The sequence below is a fragment of the Chionomys nivalis genome (assembly GCF_950005125.1).
Source record: "Chionomys nivalis chromosome 23 unlocalized genomic scaffold, mChiNiv1.1 SUPER_23_unloc_1, whole genome shotgun sequence".
NCBI lineage: Eukaryota > Metazoa > Chordata > Mammalia > Rodentia > Cricetidae > Chionomys > Chionomys nivalis.
Genome location: NW_026646869.1, coordinates 283,574 through 303,149, shown reverse-complemented (window position 1 = coordinate 303,149; position 19,576 = coordinate 283,574). Strand labels below are relative to the sequence as shown.

The window sequence follows — 19,576 nt, the reverse complement described above, 5'->3', positions numbered from 1 at the left end:
CACTGAACAGCACCACAACTGGAGGTTTCTCTCCTGCCTGCCAGTTCAAGGCTTAATATTAATTATAAAAGTTCGACCAATGGCTTAGGCTTTTACTAGCTAGCTCTTACATTTATATTAACCATTTCCATTGATCTGTGTATCTCCACGTGCCCCATGGCTTACTGGTAATGCTCTGGCATCTTACTCTTCCAGACTCTGCCTTCCCGCCTATTCAGTTTGGCTATCCCGTCTATCTGTATTCTTCCCTGCCATAGGCCAAAGCAGCTTTATTCATCAACCAATAAAGGCAACATATATTCGCAGCATACAGAAGGACATTCCGCATCACACCACACTTGATTCTTTTATTGAACTCTGGATTGGACTCAAATCCTCATCCTTGCATGGCGAACCCTTGACTGAGTCTTCTCCCCAGCCCCTGATCTAATTGTGTTTCTGTACTGTAGACCCACTATAAGTAAATCTAATTGTATTCTTTCATCTCTAAAACACTTTAGTTTGTACTTCTAAGAGCTAAGGACTCTTGTGGTTAAGGTAATCACAGACTGACAGCAATTCTGTATATCATCTGTTAAGATCACTTAGGGGTGAAAAAGTATAAACATTCTCTTTTTCTTCCTTTGCTTTAAAAAATCCTTCCAGATCAAGGTTCCTTCATTCTCTGAGACTCTGTCTGCTCTGAATGTGGTTCAGGTGGCTGGTGGATCTAAGAGTTTGTTTGCAGGTATGATGATTTTAGTATTGGTAAATTATGTTGAACACACATTAAACAGTGTGGCCTTTATGTTGTGAGAGCTGAGACTTCTGACTGCTCCTTGCAGTGACTGTGGAAGGGAAGGTGTACTCCTGTGGAGAAGCCACAAACGGCCGGCTGGGGCTGGCTATGTCCAGCGGGACGGTCCCTATTCCTCGGCAGATCACAGCCCTCAGCAGCTACGTGGTCAAAAAGGTAGCGGTCCACTCAGGTACGAGCCCAGCACCAGTGCACAGGGGCCTGATGTGCCTCTTGCTTTGCAAGTGTTTCAAGCCCTTCAGGAACTCTCTGAAGTATCCTTGTGTTCTTTTTTAAGTTTTAGTTAACTAGTCTGAAGAAAGAGGTAGATGATGTGACTCAGTCTAAGATTAGTTATTAAAGCTTAATAAAGCTTTTTGGAAGCCATCATTGTTGGCATTTCAGGTGTGTGTTGTGCCTCTCAGAGGATTTGTGCTCAGTCCTGGAGCGCTTGTATCTGTCAGACCCTGCACTTTTTAGCTATGAAACTGTAAAGTTCTGTCACTTAAATAGGGTATCTTACTATGAAAACTCAGTGGCTCCCATGAGATTCCCCAGAGCACCAATGAATTCTCAGTGTGAGAAAAGTGGTTTTCAAGCAAGTTCACTGCTGCCCCTCAGCTTCCGCTTTGGCATTACTGAAATGTTCTGAACACCGTGCCAGGTCCCGAGGGATGGAGCCGACTCTGGATACTAAACTCAATTCACACTTGTACTGGTTAGGATTCCAGAGGACCTATGTGCGAAACAAGGACTTACTCTTCTCCCCTGTTAAGCTCCTGGTAGGGTCTGAGCCCATCTGTAAGGCATCTGCCTGTGAAGAGCACTGGCCCTTCTGGCCTGTTGCTGGGGAAGGTGGCTGTAATACTCTAGCCTGTGCAGCCCTTCTCTAGAGCTGGACTTGTTGTTGCCCCTGATAGTATATGGAGTTGTCTGTTGCTGAGTCCCTGCTGCCGGGAGCCCCGTCTGCTCTGCCTTGGAGCTCAGTGGTTTGTAGATCCTTCCCTGACTATGCAGCCAGAGCTCACGCCTGTAACGCGAGGCAGAGCGCTGGGATGGGAGAGTGTCGGGGAATAAAAGTTCATTTATTTTACATATATGTCACCCAGAAAGCTTTCTGTGATAACTGTGGTGATGGTTCTGTTATTCATTTAGCTAACACATACACATCGAGCACGTGCCTCCATATGCCAGGCAGAGTAGGTAGCACACGGTGAACTCTTTAGACATTACGTGTTGACAACCTTCCCCTGTGTACGTTGCAGGTGGCCGGCATGCTACAGCCTTAACAGTGGATGGGAAAGTGTTCTCGCGGGGTGAAGGTGATGATGGGAAACTTGGACACTTCAGTAGAATGTAAGACTCTTCCTCAATCTTGCTCATTCCTAAGAAACTGTTAGCTAGTAATAATAGGGTATTTTCACAGTTGTTTACAGAAAATTATTGATAGAAGTTATTTATTGATATAAATATTAATATTTAAAACCGTAGATAGATACACTGTAGTTTGATTCACTCTCTTTTTTAAGGTTTGACAATTAGGGTGACGTATATTTTTTGTTGATCAAAGATGGGCCGTCTCTGAAAAACAGCTTGGTAAAAAGTGTACTTTACTCTTGCCCTAGGAACTGTGACAAGCCAAGGCGGATTGAGGCCCCGAAAACCAAGCGCATCAGGGACATAGCCTGGGGCAGTTCTCACAGTGCAGCCCTGACGTCCAGCCGGGAGCTGTACACCTGGGGCCTGGGCGAGTATGTCCGCTTGGGACACGGTGATAATACCACACAGCTGAAGCCCAAAATGGTGATTATACACATTTTCATTGCTTATAAAAGCTTTTTCACTTTGTTTTTTTCAAGTGAAGATAAGCCTCAAGTCTGGGTTTTTAAAGACACGAACAATATACTGACTTTCAGTCTGTGGAAAAATTCCCATTGCTTTCCCAGTTCCCGTGCTTCATTCTGTTTTTGTGTTTGTAATCGAGTAGGTGAAAGTCCTTCTTGGTCACAGAGTAATCCAGGTTGCGTGTGGAAGCCGAGATGCACAGACACTGGCTCTCACTGATGAAGGTAGGAGCTGGTTGTGATGCTGAGTGTCCTCTGGGTAGGGATGTAAATACTAAGAATTTACCTGAGGTGTTTGCTTTTTAAACCTAGGTTTGGTGTTTTCCTGGGGTGATGGTGATTTTGGAAAATTGGGCCGAGGGGGAAGTGAAGGCTGTAACATTCCCCAGAACATCGAGAGACTAAATGGCCAGGGTGTGTGCCAGATTGAGTGCGGAGCTCAGTTTTCCTTGGCACTCACCAAGTCAGGAGTGGTGTGGACATGGTATGTAAGCTTCCTCAGTGTCATTGCCAAAGGCAGACTGTTTGGAGAGCCCTGGCTTTGCCCTGTGCCCAGCCTCGGCTGCTAGTAAAACTGTTACTTTCTTACTCATTTGGCATCTTTTTGTGAAAAAAAAAATCTATGTTGAATTGAGATTACTGATAAAATTATGAAAAAGGAATATCTTACAGTTCATTTTGTAAAGAAATCTATAGACAGTTTCACCCAGTTTGTGTGAGGTTTATATAGCTTTAAAAAAATTGTAAATTACATTATACTGGAAGCTACATGAAATAAGACAACGAAACAGACTTCTAACTTCCTTATGTCATGTCAGGCAATTATCAAGTTGAAAAGACATTCCAGATAGCGCTTGGGAGGGGGGTTGGCGGTGTGCTCTATTCCGTCTCTTTATAATCCATAGTAACTGAGTTCTTATGTGACACATGACACCACGAGAGGTCTTTCCCGCCAAGTTAGTCTGCGCTAATTTGGATGTGGTATATATTCTGTGTGATGTTATCACTCCACTCTAGAAGGTGTGCGGTCGTGAAAGTGTTCCTGTAGCATTGCCAGACTGTAACCATGTAGTGATCCGGAACTGCTGCTTTGTCCCCAGGGGGAAAGGGGACTACTCCAGACTGGGCCACGGCTCAGATGTGCACGTGCGGAAGCCGCAAGTGGTGGAGGGACTGAGAGGGAAGAAGATCGTGCATGTGGCGGTCGGAGCCCTGCACTGCCTGGCGGTCACAGACTCGGGACAGGTGAGGCTCAGTGACCTGTGGTAAGGGCTCTAGCAGTGCTCGGCGGGTTTAGTGCTTGTCTTGTCCAGACTGGAGGACGCGCTAACACCCAGCCTTCGGAAGTCTGGAGCCGGAGAATAGCTAGTTGCAGGCCAGCCTACGTTACATAGTGAGTTCTGGTGGGCCAGCCTGGGTCACATTTTCAGCATGCCACACCAAGAAAATAAAAACAACAAATATCCCTTAGACTCCTGAAATGCTTAGGTGAGTTTAATATTAGGTTAGTGCAAAAATAATCACGGTTTTTGTGTTGAAATTTGCCATTTGATACTGAAATATATTCTAAATAAGTTTATTATGTTTATTATACATAATTCTTACTTTTTTATAATCATTTTATCTGTGGGTGTTTATGTCTGTCTGTCTATCTGTGTGCACACATGTATAAGTCAGAGGGCAACTTTCTAGAGTTGGTTCTCTCACCATGTGAGTGTTGGAGATTGAGCTCAGGTTGTCAGTCTTGTCCACAAGGACTTAATGCTGAGCCTCTCAACGATCCCTATCATGCATCATTTTACCTCTCTCTCTCTCTCTCTCTCTCTCTCTCTCTCTCTCTCTCTCTCTCTCTCCATACACATATACATATATGTATATGTGTGTATATATATATGATGACTTACACTTGTCATTTATTTTATACTATTGAAATGATACTAGACAAAACCAAGTTTTAGTGATTTTCTTACTCATTTCATTTGCAAAAATGTGTCTTTTGGCTGTAATGGTTTCCATTTTGATTAATAAATACTTGTTTTGAACCTGTTTACAGTAATTTAAAATTCATGCTTCAAAACTGTAATCTGTTTTGCGCCAACCGGATATTGGAGAGCTGTTAAGGTGGAGCAGAGTTCATCTTGTTTCCTGGTGTATTGCTTAAGTGTTAGCACAGGTTGGGGGGGGGTCTTGGCAAACCATCCTTTACATTGTGAAGTCCATGCTAGAATATAAAAATTATTGAAAATACTCCCACCCCTAAGCTATTAGCAGCTTTTACTTTGCGGGGGGGGGGGGACACCTGATGCTTGATAGAAGCTATACCTATATAAGAGAGGCTGAGGCTGTACATAGATGATAGAGGCTATACCTACATAATAGAGACTGTACTTATGATAGAGGCAATAGCTACATAAGAGAGGCTGTACTTACATGTTTGAGGCTACACCTACATAATAGAGGCTGTACTTATATGATAGAGGCTGTAGCTACATGATAAAGACTGTGCTTACATAATAGAGACTATACCTACATAATAGAGACTGTACCTATATGATAGAGGCTATAGATACATAATAGATGCTGTGCTTATATGATAGGCTACACCTACATAAGATGTGGCGGCGCAAATGAATGCAGACAGATTATATAGATATATACAGCTTTAATAAGGAAATAGACTTACAGGACCACAGGTTCCCACGGAGCACAGGAAAAGCGGAGCAAAAGAAAGGGGCTCCTGGGATCACGCCCGGCAGATTTATCCGTAAACATTAGCCCGAGGCAAACACACCCCCAATGGGTGGGGCTATATCCCTACATCTCCCCCTTTTGTCTAAATAAGATAGAACTAAACCAAATACAACTATATACAATAATAACAAATAATAAATATAACAAACAATATTGAGAACAAAACTTTTGTTAAACATTTTATCTCAAGGAGTCTAAATAACATAGAGAGTAACTACAATTATATAATCTTTAACTCCGTTAAAGATCTGAGAAGGGAATAAATATTACTTAACAATTGAGAGATATCCAAAATGTGCAACAATTGACAGAGACAACTGACTATCTGGGCAATCACCCAAAGTCTCGTTTGTAATGCTGAGTCAACCAACTTTGGCTAAGGCCTAACATAACTGGCATACCATTGTTAAAGGCAAGGAACTTTTTTAGGACTATCCTACCCTGTCTTGGCAAGATAAGACAATCCTGTTTTATCCACTTAGGGATATTTTGTATCTTTGTTAGAAGTTGAGGTATGGGTTTTTCTTAACCCAAAGACCAGTTCTGCCAAGAAGAGAAGCTCCCAGTGGAGTGTCTTTGGTGCTCAACGTTTTCTCGGGAGTAGAGTGGTGTTGTCAGGAGTAATTGTGTCTCGTTGGCACAGAAATTTTAGGTTAGATTAAAGGCCATTTTTTACAGCTCTTCGAAGAGGCTGAAGATCATACTATCTATACTAAATATAATCTCTATGTAACTAAAAGACCTGATTAACTTAAAAATAAATATGACAAACATATAATTCTCAATACCTATCTAACTTTGAAGACTAAAAGAATAAACAACTGTGCAATATATGAAGACAATGATCTTCAACTGTAAACAATGTCATAGTATCAGAAGTAGAAATGTACAATGTAATATGGTAGATGTATCAATACAATATAGACAAAGTTATAAGCATACTCATACAAAAATAGAGGTAGGAACACTCACATTCAATATTTAACATATCAATATACAAGAAACAGTACCAATACAATTTTCTATAAACAGTAATTCACAGATACCAATCATCCCAAAAAACCAGTTAATCCCGCTTCTTCTTCCTCTTCTTCTTTTTTTTTTTTTTGCTATATCCCTACAATAAGAGAGACTGTAGTTACGTAATAGAGGCTGTACCTACATAATAGAGACTGTACTTACATGATAGAGGCTGTACCTATACAACATAGGCTGTACTTAGATGATATAGGCTATACCTATGCAACATAGGCTGTACTTACATGATACAGGCTATATCTATGTAAGAGAGGCTGGACTTACATGATAGAGGCTATACCTATACAACAGAGGCTGTATTTACATGATAGAGGCTACACATACTTTACTTTGGAAATACAGGATTTCGTAGATATTATTGATTTTGTTGTTTTAAGAAGAGTATGCCATGACTAGCCCATGGAGCCATATTTTAAGTTTGGTTTATGAAAACAAAATTAACATTGTTTTGTTCAAAGTGAATTATGCTTTATAACTGTAAAACCTAAGAGCAAATTACTTGAAAAATGAGCATGCTATTTTTCTTTTTCGTTACTCTTTATAGTATAGTGGATTTACTGTACTTAGCCAAAGCAGTACATCCTCTGTCTTCCACCCAAAGAAGGACGAATTAATTAGAATAATATTAAATAGCATTTATAGTTGTTAAACATTTTCATGGTTGACTTTTTTCCCTCAGAACTGAATGTACGCATGCTCTTTTGTTATATTGTGAAATACATTTTATCTTTAAGAGTGCAGTTCTTTCAAGGACCATGACATGTTTTATGCATTTTCAAGTGTTTTTAGAAATAATGTAAAGTTGAAAAATATAATTTTTTTCCCCTTTAACAGGTGTATGCTTGGGGGGACAATGACCATGGCCAACAGGGCAATGGCACGACCACAGTTAACAGAAAGCCCACCCTGGTGCAGGGCCTGGAGGGCCAGAAGATCACTCGAGTGGCTTGTGGGTCCTCACATAGTGTAGCCTGGACGACAGTGGACGTAGCCACGCCCTCTGTCCACGAACCTGTCCTCTTCCAGACGGAAGAGACCCGCCAGGTGCTTCCTACTTAGGTAATGTTCTCCTGTAGACTGCATGGCCACCTGGGTGCGTGTGGTCCTGCTGACAAAGGTTGTGCTCTGCTGGCCTGCAGGCTGGCTCTCGCATCTCTTGAATGCGCAACTTCTGTCCTGTCTTACTTGTGCAGATTTTCCTGTGCATTGCTTTGTCTACTTAGATGGCTGTTTGTGTCAAGAGTGGACGCCTTTTTGTTCCTGAATACTGTTTCGTGCTTTATTCAGTCATTGAAGGACATTTAAGTTCTTTGTGATTTTTGGTTGTTACAAATTAATGTTTTGTTTTGTTTTGTTTTTGCGTGAGTGGAAGCAAGTTTTGATTCTTTGGTATGATGCCCAAGAATGTCTTTCCAAGTGCATGCCATGAGAAACTGTCAGATTGTTTTTATAATAACTGGACTCTTTTGTATTCTTGTTAGCAATAGATGAATAATCTGATTTTCCCCTATCATTTCCTACTGTGTTCTCTGTTCCTCTTCACCCTCAGTTCCTCCCCTTAACTCCTTCCAGATTTGCCCTTTCCTTGTCTCCTCCCATTCTTACCTTCTTTTTTTAAAAGTTTAATAATCCACAGACTCCAGTGTGTGCTATGTCTACGTAACTTCTGGGTGTGGGGCTATAAGAGGAACATTGACTCCTTCTCCAGCTGTCGATAGATCCTCCCTTAGGAACGGGGGCTCTTGAGCCCTTTTCCACTCCATGGCAGAATATTGACCCAGTATCGATCTTGGACAGATCTTCTGCAGGCAGCCACACACAGCTACTAAGCTACTAAGTCCCAAAGGACTGTTTATTACTTATTTACATGGCTACTGTGTCTACATCACTTCACTCCCCTCTTCAACTGTCCCCACCCCCACTCCAGTTATGACTCCTCCTTCTTTAGTTGTTATCACACACACACACACACACACACACACACACACACACACACACTACTGCATCCATTTAGTGTTGCCCCTATTTACGTGTGCTTAGGGCTGACCACTTGAGATTGGATAACCTATCAGGTACTGGTCCCTGGAGAAGACTGAATCATATTCTCCCCCCGCCTTGCCTAGCAGCCATTAGTTGACTGTAGCTTTACTTCATTGATCTGTGTGGCCTTGTGAGATTTCTCCCATTCACGTTGGTGTGCCAGCTGGTGGTGTTGTCATGTTGGTGCTGTGTAGGTGACCATACTTTAGACTCATGACGATAATATCGTATAGCACATGCCCTGGTCTCTGACATTGCCGTCTCTATTTCCCAGTGTTCCCTGAACTCTGGTTTTGCCCTGTGATGGGCGTGTGACGGCCTCTTACTGTGGGCTGACTCACGTTAAGTACCTTTGGGTGTGCTTCCTTACTGTGGTGGCTTGATTGGGAAGTGTCCCTCACAGGCTTGGCATTTGAGTACTTGTCCCCAGTGGGTTGCACTGTTCAGGGAGGTTATGAGGAGCCGCAGCCTTCCTGGAGGAGGGAAGCCATGAGAGTGAATTTTGAGAGCCAGTAGCCTCTCCCCACTTCAGTTCTCTCTCTTCCTTTTGTTGACTGTTGCTTTTAAACCTGTGGAGGGCAGATGCCAACTTGTGGGAATCGTCAGGCTTGGCAGCAAGTGTCTTCACCTGCTGAGCCATCTCCCCAGCCCTGGGAAGTCGTCTTATTGAGCAGCCTGCTACTGAGGGTTCAGTTTCTAAAAACACTCAGAAAAAGAAAGCAAACAGTTGTATCAGTAACTCAAAAAGAGGTAACTTGTATTTAACACTGGAACTTATATTTGGTAGCGTATGATATCTGGGAAAAGCATTATCTCCCAGTTCAAGGCAACTCCACTTAAATCCCTTTCATAGATGCTTATGTATATGTCTGTATTTTAGGAAGCTGCTACAGAGTAAGTTTCCTTGTGAGTTTGTCAAAGATCTCTAGTGCTACTTAGCTCTGCCTGTGTTTCTACCTCTACCCTACCCCATCTCATTTAACCCTGCTTGTTCACCCTTCTTACCACCTACATTCTGTCCTTCCCTTGGCATCCGCCCTCCACATTGCCCCTTCCGACGTTCCTTTCTTCTGTGGGTACTCAAACTTAAACACACTTATCTACAGATTGAAGGCTAAGGTCCACATGAAAGAGAACATGGCTTCCTGCAGTGCCCCGTCTGCTACACAAAATGCATATTTAATGCTTCTCATCCTGAGAGGGCTGTCTCTCATCCCGGGACTGTGGAATGTCAGGCTTCCTAACTAGGTCTTCTCTGTTTTCAGACTCCCAGAGTAGTTCTGTGTTAAGCAGAAGATTTCCTCTCAAAATGGCACCTAGATAACAACCTCCTAAGTTATATGGAGTGACAACATGGGATTCCTGTCCACTGCTGACGCCTGTCCAGTTCTTCTGTGGGCGTGGGCCTGTCCTCTGATCAGGATGTCAGCTCACTGTGTCCAGGGCTGCCTGGCTTACCTCCCGCTCGGCCAGGAGCTCTGTGGCTGGAGTCTCTGGCCTTGTCTGCTTCCTTTGGCATCACCTGTTGTTTTGTCTGCACTTTTGGTGTCCTGTCACACTGCCTTTGTGACTTTCCAAAGCTTGGCCATGTTCTCTCTCCTTCTCCCTCCCTCGCTCCATCTCTGTTCCTGTCCTAACTTCTCCTTGACCTAGTCATACGGGCAGTTTCTCGTCACCGCCTTACCCGGAGGTTTCCTTCCCCAGATGTTGGCTGTTCTCATATTGTCATGTTTCTGTCTGCTTTTTGGACTAGATAAGTGTTTTCTTTACTAGTTATAATCTCTCTGTCAACTTCCGGTTGATTTCATTGGCTGATTTATACTTCTTCTTGTGATTTATGTATTGTGTTATATTGCATTCTGCCAGCCCTGTAATTTTTGGCTACGTACCATACACCAGTGCATTTTACCTTGCACTGTTCTGGGTATAATGTAGTTACATTATTTTACAAGAGTAGTTCTTTTCATTCTCTTTCATAAGAAATTTTCAGGAACTTTTACTACAGCTTTTATGTACTATAGTAAAACACAGCATTTTATGACTGTGTTGGTCAGTTTTATCAGTTTGACACAAGGTAGTGTTATTTGTGAAGAGGACTCTTGAGCAAATTACATCCTTCAGATCACATGTAGACAAGAGTGTAGAATATTCCCTTGATTAATGATTGACGTAAGTGGGTGCAGCTCACTGTGGGTGGTGTCAACCTGGGCAGGTGGTCCTAGAGTGTATAAGAGTCTGAAAAAGCCATGAAGAACAAGCCATCGAGCAGTGTTCCATCATGGGCTCTGCATCAGTTCCTGCTTTCATGTTCTTGCCTTGAATTCCTACCCTGACTTTCTTCAGTGATGGTCTGTGATGTGGAAGTGTAAGCAAAATGAACCCTTTCCTCCACAACTTGTTTTTCGTTGTAGCGTTTTATTCCAGAGCACTCGAGAGGGAGAGAGAGGCAGGTGAATCTCTGTGAGTTAGAGGTCAGCCTCTTGTGTATTAGTTTGTAAATCCTGCCTTGATGTGAACTTTGTGTAGTGAGTTTTAGGACAGCCAGAGGTACATGCTGAGACCCTGTCTAAAAACAAACAAAAACCAAACCAACAAAATAAAAAAAGAATTCATGCATGTCTATAATGCTTAGATTAAATCCAGGACCCCATTCTGTCCCCTCCAGTTTCTCTTCTGTCCCTCATCACCCCCCTCCCTCAGTACTTACTGAGTCAATTTAGTGTTGCCTGTATGTGCTTGGTCTGCTAGAGCATGGGTCCCCTCTCAGGGCAATCTTCTCTGAAGAAAACTGACTTCTTTTCCAGCAGCCATCATTTGGTAATGGTTGCCCCTCCCTATCCATGCTAGGAAGGAGGATTGTGAATCATAGGGTCTGCCAGTCTGACTGATGTCTGCAGGTACTGCTGCACAAAAAGCAAAATGCAGACTGTGGTTTGTTTTCAAGATAGCCTAAGTGGTCAAACCAAATAGAGAACGAGCAATCTGTGATCTTAAAAACAGCTTTGTTTTTTGTTTCCCTTTCTTAGGTGTGTCTTCAGATGCTGATTCTTCTTCTGCCAGCAATAAGATAAATGGTGCAAATAACTGTAAGCCCAATCGCCCTTCTCTTGCCAAGATCCTCCTGTCGCTGGAAGGAAACCTGGCTAAGCAGCAGGCCTTATCACACATTCTTACCGCACTGCAGATCATGTATGCCAGGTAGGCTGTGTGTTGGTTTATAAATCCTGCCTCACTGTGAACTTTATAGTTTGTAGTATTGCGATTGAGCAGATGGTTATGAAAATGTTGTTATTAGTCGTCAGCCCTACTAGTTGTACAGTTACGAGTCACACACCCATGCTGATGATTGATGGGTTCTTGGTGCCTTACAGACAAAACCCAGCTCATTATTGAAATGTGAATCAGAACATCAGGCTTGAAGATGTTTTCTTTTTTATTGATAATTCTATATCTGTATTAGGTAAGAGGAAGAATGAATTGATGCTAATTTAAGGTCTTGTTTAAAAGGATTATTCTTGCTGGGCAGTGTGGTATACGCCTTTAATCCCAGCATTCGGAAGGCCAGCCTGGTCTACAGAGTGATTTCTAGGACAGCAAGGGCTACAGAGAAACCCTGTCTCAAAAAAAAAAAAAAAAAAGATTGCTCCTTTTATCCACGTGATAAGGTGGTTCTCACTGTCTTAACGTACTCCTTTGCTGCTCTTGTTAGAGCCTGTTGCAGTCAGCTTCCCAACATTTAAGAAAACACCAGAGACACTCAGCTTAGAAAGAGGGAAATTTTATTTGGTCCATAGTGGCTAGCCCCAGGTTTGGGCCTCTGGTAAACATGTCATAATAGGAGCCAGAAGCAGAGCAAAACCTGCCCACCTCATGGTCAAAAGTTGAGAAAGAAGGAAGCCATGTTCCAGTCTCCTCAGTGACATGCTCTCCTGACCCCAGGACTCCCCTAGACCCTGTCCCACCAGCTCCCAGCAGTGAAGCCTGGGCAGCAATGCTCAACCACAGGGTCTGTTTCCTGGCTGGGGTCTGAGAGTCGTGCTTACAGACCTAGGAGCGGAGCCCAAAGCAGTTATCAGGGGACAGTTAATCTGCTCTTACCATATCTAGTTTTCATTAACATCAACCGTCTATTCCTAAGCTTCAACAGCAGCTCAGCAGGTTTTCCTAGACTGAGCTAGAGGCTTACTCTGCTCTGGTTTTACCAGTGGTTCTCAGCTTCCTAATGCAGGGACCCTTTGATAAAGTTCCTCATGTTGTGGTGACCCCAACCAGAAAATTATTTCCTTGCTACTTCATAACTGTAATTTTTCTGCTGTTATGAATTATAACATAAATAACAGAGATGGAGGATATATGATATGTAATCCCTGTGAAAGGATTGTTCAGACCCCAAAAGGGATCATGACCCACAGGTTGGGCATCCCTTGTTGTTACTTGTGTCTGCTAAAATACAACCATGTGTTGTTTAATATAACAATGAGGTTACATTCTGAAAAATGCATTATATTAATGTTGTAAGAACTTTCTTATATACATGTAAATTAAAGTCACTGGGACCTTTCTAGTTGATATAGTCATATACAATCACAGTTGTGGACTGAAATGTTACTATGTATCTTAGACCTATAAATAAGATTGGGATATACATTTTACCCTAGAACTGTGGGCTAAAAATGCACAGTAGTTTTTTAAAACTCATTTATACATAGTCTATAAAAATGAGGACATAGTGTTAGTGAGCATTTGACCCTTCCTGCTGCTTCTTGTGGTACCCAGATGACAGGGTGGCTTACCACAGTCCTGGCCTTCTGTCCTGACAGAGATGCGGTGGTTGGAGCCCTGATGCCAGCCGGCATGCTCGCCCCAGTGGAATGCCCCTCCTTCTCCTCCTCAGCACCTGCTTCTGATGCATCGGCAATGGCCAGCCCCATGAACATAGAGGAAGGCATGCTGGCTGCTGATCTTGAGGACAGACTGAGTCCAAATCTATGGCAAGAAAAGAGAGAGGTAAAGGGGCAGCTTCAGGCTGTGTTGAATTTGAAGGCGAAGGAATTCTACTCATTCTGTCACTTAAGTTTTGTGTCTGCAATTTGTTTTGAGTTTGACTTGGTAAAATTATTCTATTTAAAGAATTTCTTAGTGTTAAAATGAAAATCAGTGTATGCTGTTAAAAAGTCACTAAATAGAATTCTGAAATGTTAGGAATCAGAAAGTTGAAAACTGTTAGTTTGTTTGGGAAAAGACTCCTTAGAGACGCATGAGCTGGGGCAGAGTGGTTTGTGCGCCTGCTCGCCTGCTGTTTCTAGGGCTGCTTTGGCTCACTAGGGTGATAGCTGGGAATGTGGTATAAGTGCTGGGTCTTCCCAGAAAGCGACAGGTGTTTTCCTTGTTCCTCTCCAATTAGATTGTCTCTTCTGAGATTGCTGTGACCCCTCTGCGGTGACACCATCTGCTCCCTCGGCCTCATCTCGGCCATTTATCCCAGTGACAGATGACCCAGGAGCTGCCAGCATCATTGCAGAAACCATGACCAAAACCAAAGAGGTCAGGAGATCTTCTTTGACTTGAAATATAAAATTGCCTTAATCGTACTCAAAAGTTCAGGAGTCATATTTAAAGCTAGAACATGCTGTACTTCAAGGTTTATCAGTCACAGCTTTTTCCTCCCAAGCTGTTTTAAGGCCACAGACTGTTCCTCTATGAGATACTCCTTCCCATTCTCACTCTTCTCCTTTGCCAGCTGTCCTACCCTTGCTTCCTTGTGAAATACTGACAGACTTCAAAGAAAATGGCTCCAAAGCAAGTGGCATTGTTAGGAGGTGTGGCCTTGCTGGAGGAAGTGTGTCACTGTGGGGGTGGGCTTTTCCCTCAGTGCAGTTACCTTCCTGTTGCCTGCAAGATATAGCACTCAGCTCCAGCACATCTACTGTCGAGAATGGATGGACCCTCTGAAACTGTAAGCAAGCCACCTCGATTAAATGTATGCTTTAAGAATTATTGTGGTCATGGTGTCTCTTCACAGCAATAAAAACCCAAACTAAGGCGTTTAACTAAAAGATACATCTATAAACTGTAGTTTCTCCAAGTAACATACACTAGTGCCACTCTCTCTGAAATTTATGGGAGAGCTCTGTGACTGATAAACCTTGAAGTATAGCATGTATCTCATAGAGGGACATCTCCTAGAGGGACAGTCTTAAAACATCTTGGGAGGAAAAAGCTGTTGTCCTAGTTAGGGTTCCTGTCGCTGTGAAGAGACACCATGACCACGGCAACGTATACAGGAAACATTCAATGGGTGGTTTACAGTGTCAGAGGGTCAGTCCATTGTCATCGTGGGGGACGTGAAGTGTGGGGTGCTTTACAGTGTCAGAGGGTCAGTCCATCGTCATCGTGGGGGACGTGGAGTGTGGGGTGCTTTACAGTGTCAGAGGGTCAGTCCATCGTCATCGTGGGGGATGTGGCAGTGTGCAGACTTGGTGCTGAAGTTGAGAGTCCTACACCTTGATTGACAAGCAGCAGGAAGCGTCTGTCTCATTGAGAGTGGTTTGAGCATTGAGACCTCAAAGCCTGCTTCCACAGTGACACACTTCCTCCACCAAGGCCACATCTACTCCAACAAGGCCGGCCATACCTCCTATGTGCCATTCCCTTTGAGGGCCCATTTTATTTCAAACCACAGCCATGGTGGACATTTTCTGCACATACTGCAGCATCCATGCTTGGGCCAGAAGGGAAGGCTTTGCCATTGCCATCTGAGTCTAATGTCTCTCCCCCACCCCCACCCCCATCCGTGGTATGTTCTCATTTTCCAGTGTGTGTGAGGCTAAGGGCCTTGGTATGACTGCACCCATGACAGCAGCACACATTCACCCAGGGATTCTTCCACTTCATGTAGAAAAATAGTAAAAACATTTAAAAGTGTTATCTAAAAATGTTTAAAAAATGGCTTTTCTGAGGAAGCCAAGGGGAGTTGATAGTATGAATGATGTGTTATACACACAGGATTAATTTTAAATAAGATTCTGTGGAAGACTTAAGGAGGAGATCTAGAGGAAAGTTATAAAATCTGATAAGTAGCGGTAGGTTGCATGTGCCGTGGCCTCCTTCCAGTCTCATGCTGTGTCACCTACCTGTGCTGCCTAAGTGGGCACAGCAGCAAACTGCATTTCTTTATAGTGAAGGCATTATTCTTCGATGGATGCTCTTGTAGTTCTGTAAAATAGTTCCTTGCTTTTCAGTGGAGACTTTGGGGTCATCATGTCTTGATCTGGTTTTTGATGTCCCTTCCCCATTGCTGACATGTCCTGACTCAGCTGGTCAGTTTCATCTCTCCATATTCCATTCTCTCTTTAACTGTTCATTTTCAATTGGTTTAGGATGTTGAAAGCCAAAGTAAAACATCAGGTCCAGAGCCCCAGTCTTTGGATGAGTTCACCAGTCTGCTGATCGCTGATGACACCCGGGTGGCCGTGGACCTGCTCAAGCTGTCAGTCTGCAGCAGGGCTGGAGACAGCGGCAGGGACGTGCTCTCGGCTGTGCTGTCGGGCATGGACACCGCCTACCCACAGGTGAGTCCTGGGGCCAGTGTTCTCTGCAGCACCCAGTATCTTCACGCGTGGTGTCACCGAGGTTGAGGAGTAGTCCTTTACGACAACATCTGACACTGTTCTCCCAGTGACATCTTCTATCCAGCCTAGAACTAATGTGTATATCTGTTTTTAAACATTTGTTTATTTATTTACCTGTTCGTTTGTTCGTTCATTCCTTCGTTTGTTTGTTCATTTAAATTGTGTATTAGTATTTGTGCATACCACATTCACACATGGTACCTGCAGAGGCCAGAAGAGGGGATAGGATCCCCTTGAATTGGATTTACAGATGGTTGTAAGTCACTGTGTAGGTGGCAGTAACCAAACCTAGGTTGTTTGAAGAGCAGCAAGTACTCCTAACCACTGAGCCATCTAACTCTTGTTTTTTAAAAAACAAAATTGTTATTGCTGGGCAGTGGTAGCACATACCTTTAATCCTAGCACTCAGGAGGCAGAGGCAGGTGGATCTTTGTGAGTTCGAGGCTAGCCTGGTCTAAGGAGCTAGTTCCAGGACAGACAGGGCTACACAGAAAAACAAGAACAACAAAATCCACATTATTTTATTTTTATTTCATTTTTTAGCTTGTGTTAGTTATGTGTGTGTGGACACGTTTAGGAATTGGTTTCTTTCTCCTTCCACCATTATATGTTCCAGGGATTGAACTCAGGTCATCAGGTGTGGTGGCAAGTACCCTGAGTGGTCTTGGTAGCCCTGTGTACCTTATTCTTACTAAGTAACTCCTTCTGTATGCTTTACAGTTTGCCACTAGTTTTTCTTTTTTTTTTTTAATTTATTTATTATGTATACAATGTTTTGTCTATGTATATGCCTGAAGGCCAGAAGAGGGCACCAGATCTCATTACAGATGGTTGTGAGCCACCATGTGGTTGCTGGGAATTGAACTCAGGACCTCTGGAAGAGCAGTCAGTGCTCTTAACCTCTGAGCCATCTCTCCAGCCCCCCCACTAGTTTTTCTTTAGATATTAGACTGATATTGTTTGCCCTGCAGGAATTCTCACTTTTTAAAATTGCTTTTATTGAGCTACGCATTTTCTTCCACTCCCTCTGTCCTTCCCTCCCTCCCCTTCCCCCTTTTACCCTCCCCTATGACCCCAGTGCTCCCAATTTGGTCAGGAGACCTTGTCTTTTTCACCTTCCTATGCAGACTCATGTATATCTCTCTTAGGGTCCTCTTTGTTGTCTAGTTTTCCTGGGGTTGTGGCCTGTAAGCTGGTTTTTCTTTGCTTTATGTCAAAAAGCCACTTATGAGTGAATACATATTCTATTTGTCTTTCTGGGTCTGGCTTATCTCACTCAATATGTATTTTTCCAGATCCATCCATTTGTCTGCAAAATTTGAAGATCTCATTATTTTTCTTAACTCCATTGTACTACATTTTTATTTTCATTATCCATTCTTAGGTTGAGGAGCATCTAGATTGCTTTCAGATTCTGGCTATGACAAACAATGCTGCTATGAACATAGTTGAACACATGTCCTTGTGATATGATTGAGCATCATTTTTGTATATTCCCAAAAGTGGTATTGCTGGGTCTTGAGGTACAGTGTTTCCTAATTATCTGAGAAATTGCCACACTGATTTCCAAAGGGGTTGTACAAGTTTGTACTCCCACCAGCAATGCAGGAGTGTTCCCTTTACCCCACATCCTCTCCAGCATAAGTTGTCATCAGTTTTTTGTTTTGTTTTGATCTGCCATTCTTACAGGTATAGAATGGAATCTCAGCTATTTTAGGTTCATCTGTTGAGAGTTCTCTGTTTAGGTCTGTACCCCATTTTTTTTATATTCTTTTGATGTTAAGTTTCTTGAGTTTTTTATATATTTTGGAGATGAGCCCTCTGTCCAATGTGGAGTTGGTAAAGATCTTTTCCCATTCTGTAGGCTGCCGCTTTGTCTTGTTGACTGTGTCCTTTGCTTTACAGAAGTTTCTCAGTTTCAGGAGGTCCCATTTATTGTTTCTTTCAGTGTCTGTACTACTGGAGTTATATTTAGGACATGGTCTCCTGTGCCAATGTGTTCAAGTGTCCTTCCCACTTTCTCTTCTATGTGGCTGGCTTTATGATGATTTTCTGGATTTCCTCTAAGTCTGTTTCATTTCTGATTTTGATAATTTGGTTATTCTCTCAAACCTTTGGTTAGTTTGGATGAAGGTTTGTCTATTTTGTTGATTTTCTTGAAAGACCAACTTTCTCTCATTGATTCTATGTATTGTTTTCTTTGTTACTATATAGTTTATTTCGGCTCTCAATTTGATTATTTCCTGCCATCTAGTCCTCCTGGATGAGTTTGCTTCTTTTTGTTCTAACGTTTTCAAATGTTCTGTTAATTCACTAGTGTGGAATTTTTCCAGCTTCTGTATGTAAGCGTTTAGTGCTGTGAACTTTACACTTAACACTGCTTTCATTATTTCCCTTAAGTTTGGATATGTTGTGTGGTAATTTTCATTAAATATTAGAAAGTCTTTAATTTCTTTATTTCTTCCTTGATCCATTGGTGATTCAGCTGAACACTGTTCAATTTCCATGTGTTTGTGGGATTTCTGAAATTAGTGTTGCTGTTGAATTCTAATTTTAAACCATGTTGATCCAATAAGATGCATGGGGTTATTCAAATTTTTTTTTTTTTTATATCTGTTGAGGTTTGCTTTGTTATTGAGTATGTGATCAAGTTTTGAGAAGGTTCCATGGTATATTCTTTTATGTTTGTATGGAATGTTCAATAAATGTCTGTTATGCCCATCTGTTAGTTCCCTTATTTCTCTGTTAAGTTTCTGTCTGGCAGACCTGTCCAGTGGTAAAAGTAGGATGTTGAAGTCTCCCAATATTAGTGTGTGGGGCTTTATGTGTGATTTAAGCTTTAGTAATGTCTCTTTTACATATGGGGATGCCCTTGTATTTGGGGCATAGATGTTCAGTATTGAGATTTCCTCTTGATGGATTTTTCCTTTGACAAATATGAAATATCTCTCTTTGTCTCTTTTAATTGATTTTAGTTTGAAGTCTTGTTGAAGGATGTCGCTAGTTAGTTTCCGGCAGCTCAGTCTCGAAATAATCACATAGAAACTGTATTAATTAAATCACTGCTTGGGCCATTAGCTCTAGCTTCTTATTGACTAACTCTTACATCTTAATTTAACCCTTTTCTATTGATCTCTGTATTGCCACGAGGCTGTGGCTTATGGGTAAAGTTCCGGTGTCTGTCTCCAGTGGCTCCATGGCTTCTCTCTGACTCTACCTTCTTTCTCCCAACATTCCATTTAGTTTTTCCCACCTAGCTTTGTTCCCCTATAGCTCTGCTATAGGCCCAAAGCAGTTCCTTTATTAACCAATGATATTCACAGCATACAGAAGGGAATTCCACATCAAAGTCTATTTTGTTAGATATTAGGATAGCTACACCAGCTTGTTGGAAATTTTTTTCTCAACCCTTTATTCTGAGGTGATGTCTACCTTTGAGGTTCAGGTGTATTTCTTGTATGCAGTCGAAGGATAGATTATGTTTTCTTATCCAGTCT

At 42.4% G+C, this 19,576-nt stretch overlaps 2 protein-coding genes across 2 annotated transcripts in view; both read left to right on the top strand.

Annotated features, from left to right (window-relative positions):
• Nucleotides 1-19,576, top strand: part of LOC130868880 (E3 ubiquitin-protein ligase HERC2-like) — a 56,813-nt gene that overhangs the window by 25,947 nt on the left and 11,290 nt on the right. The window contains 12 exon segments of the mRNA XM_057760884.1: nucleotides 646-727; nucleotides 825-968; nucleotides 2,041-2,131; nucleotides 2,401-2,578; nucleotides 2,763-2,844; nucleotides 2,932-3,103; nucleotides 3,720-3,864; nucleotides 7,243-7,467; nucleotides 11,475-11,646; nucleotides 13,269-13,455; nucleotides 13,853-13,992; nucleotides 15,828-16,019. Coding sequence (XP_057616867.1) covers nucleotides 646-727; nucleotides 825-968; nucleotides 2,041-2,131; nucleotides 2,401-2,578; nucleotides 2,763-2,844; nucleotides 2,932-3,103; nucleotides 3,720-3,864; nucleotides 7,243-7,467 — 1,119 coding nt within the window. The 3' untranslated portion in view covers nucleotides 11,475-11,646; nucleotides 13,269-13,455; nucleotides 13,853-13,992; nucleotides 15,828-16,019.
• The window catches only part of LOC130868879 (melanoma-associated antigen D1-like), a 30,037-nt gene continuing 23,826 nt past the window's right edge, over nucleotides 13,366-19,576 (top strand). The window contains 2 exon segments of the mRNA XM_057760883.1: nucleotides 13,366-13,455; nucleotides 15,828-16,019. Coding sequence (XP_057616866.1) covers nucleotides 13,366-13,455; nucleotides 15,828-16,019 — 282 coding nt within the window.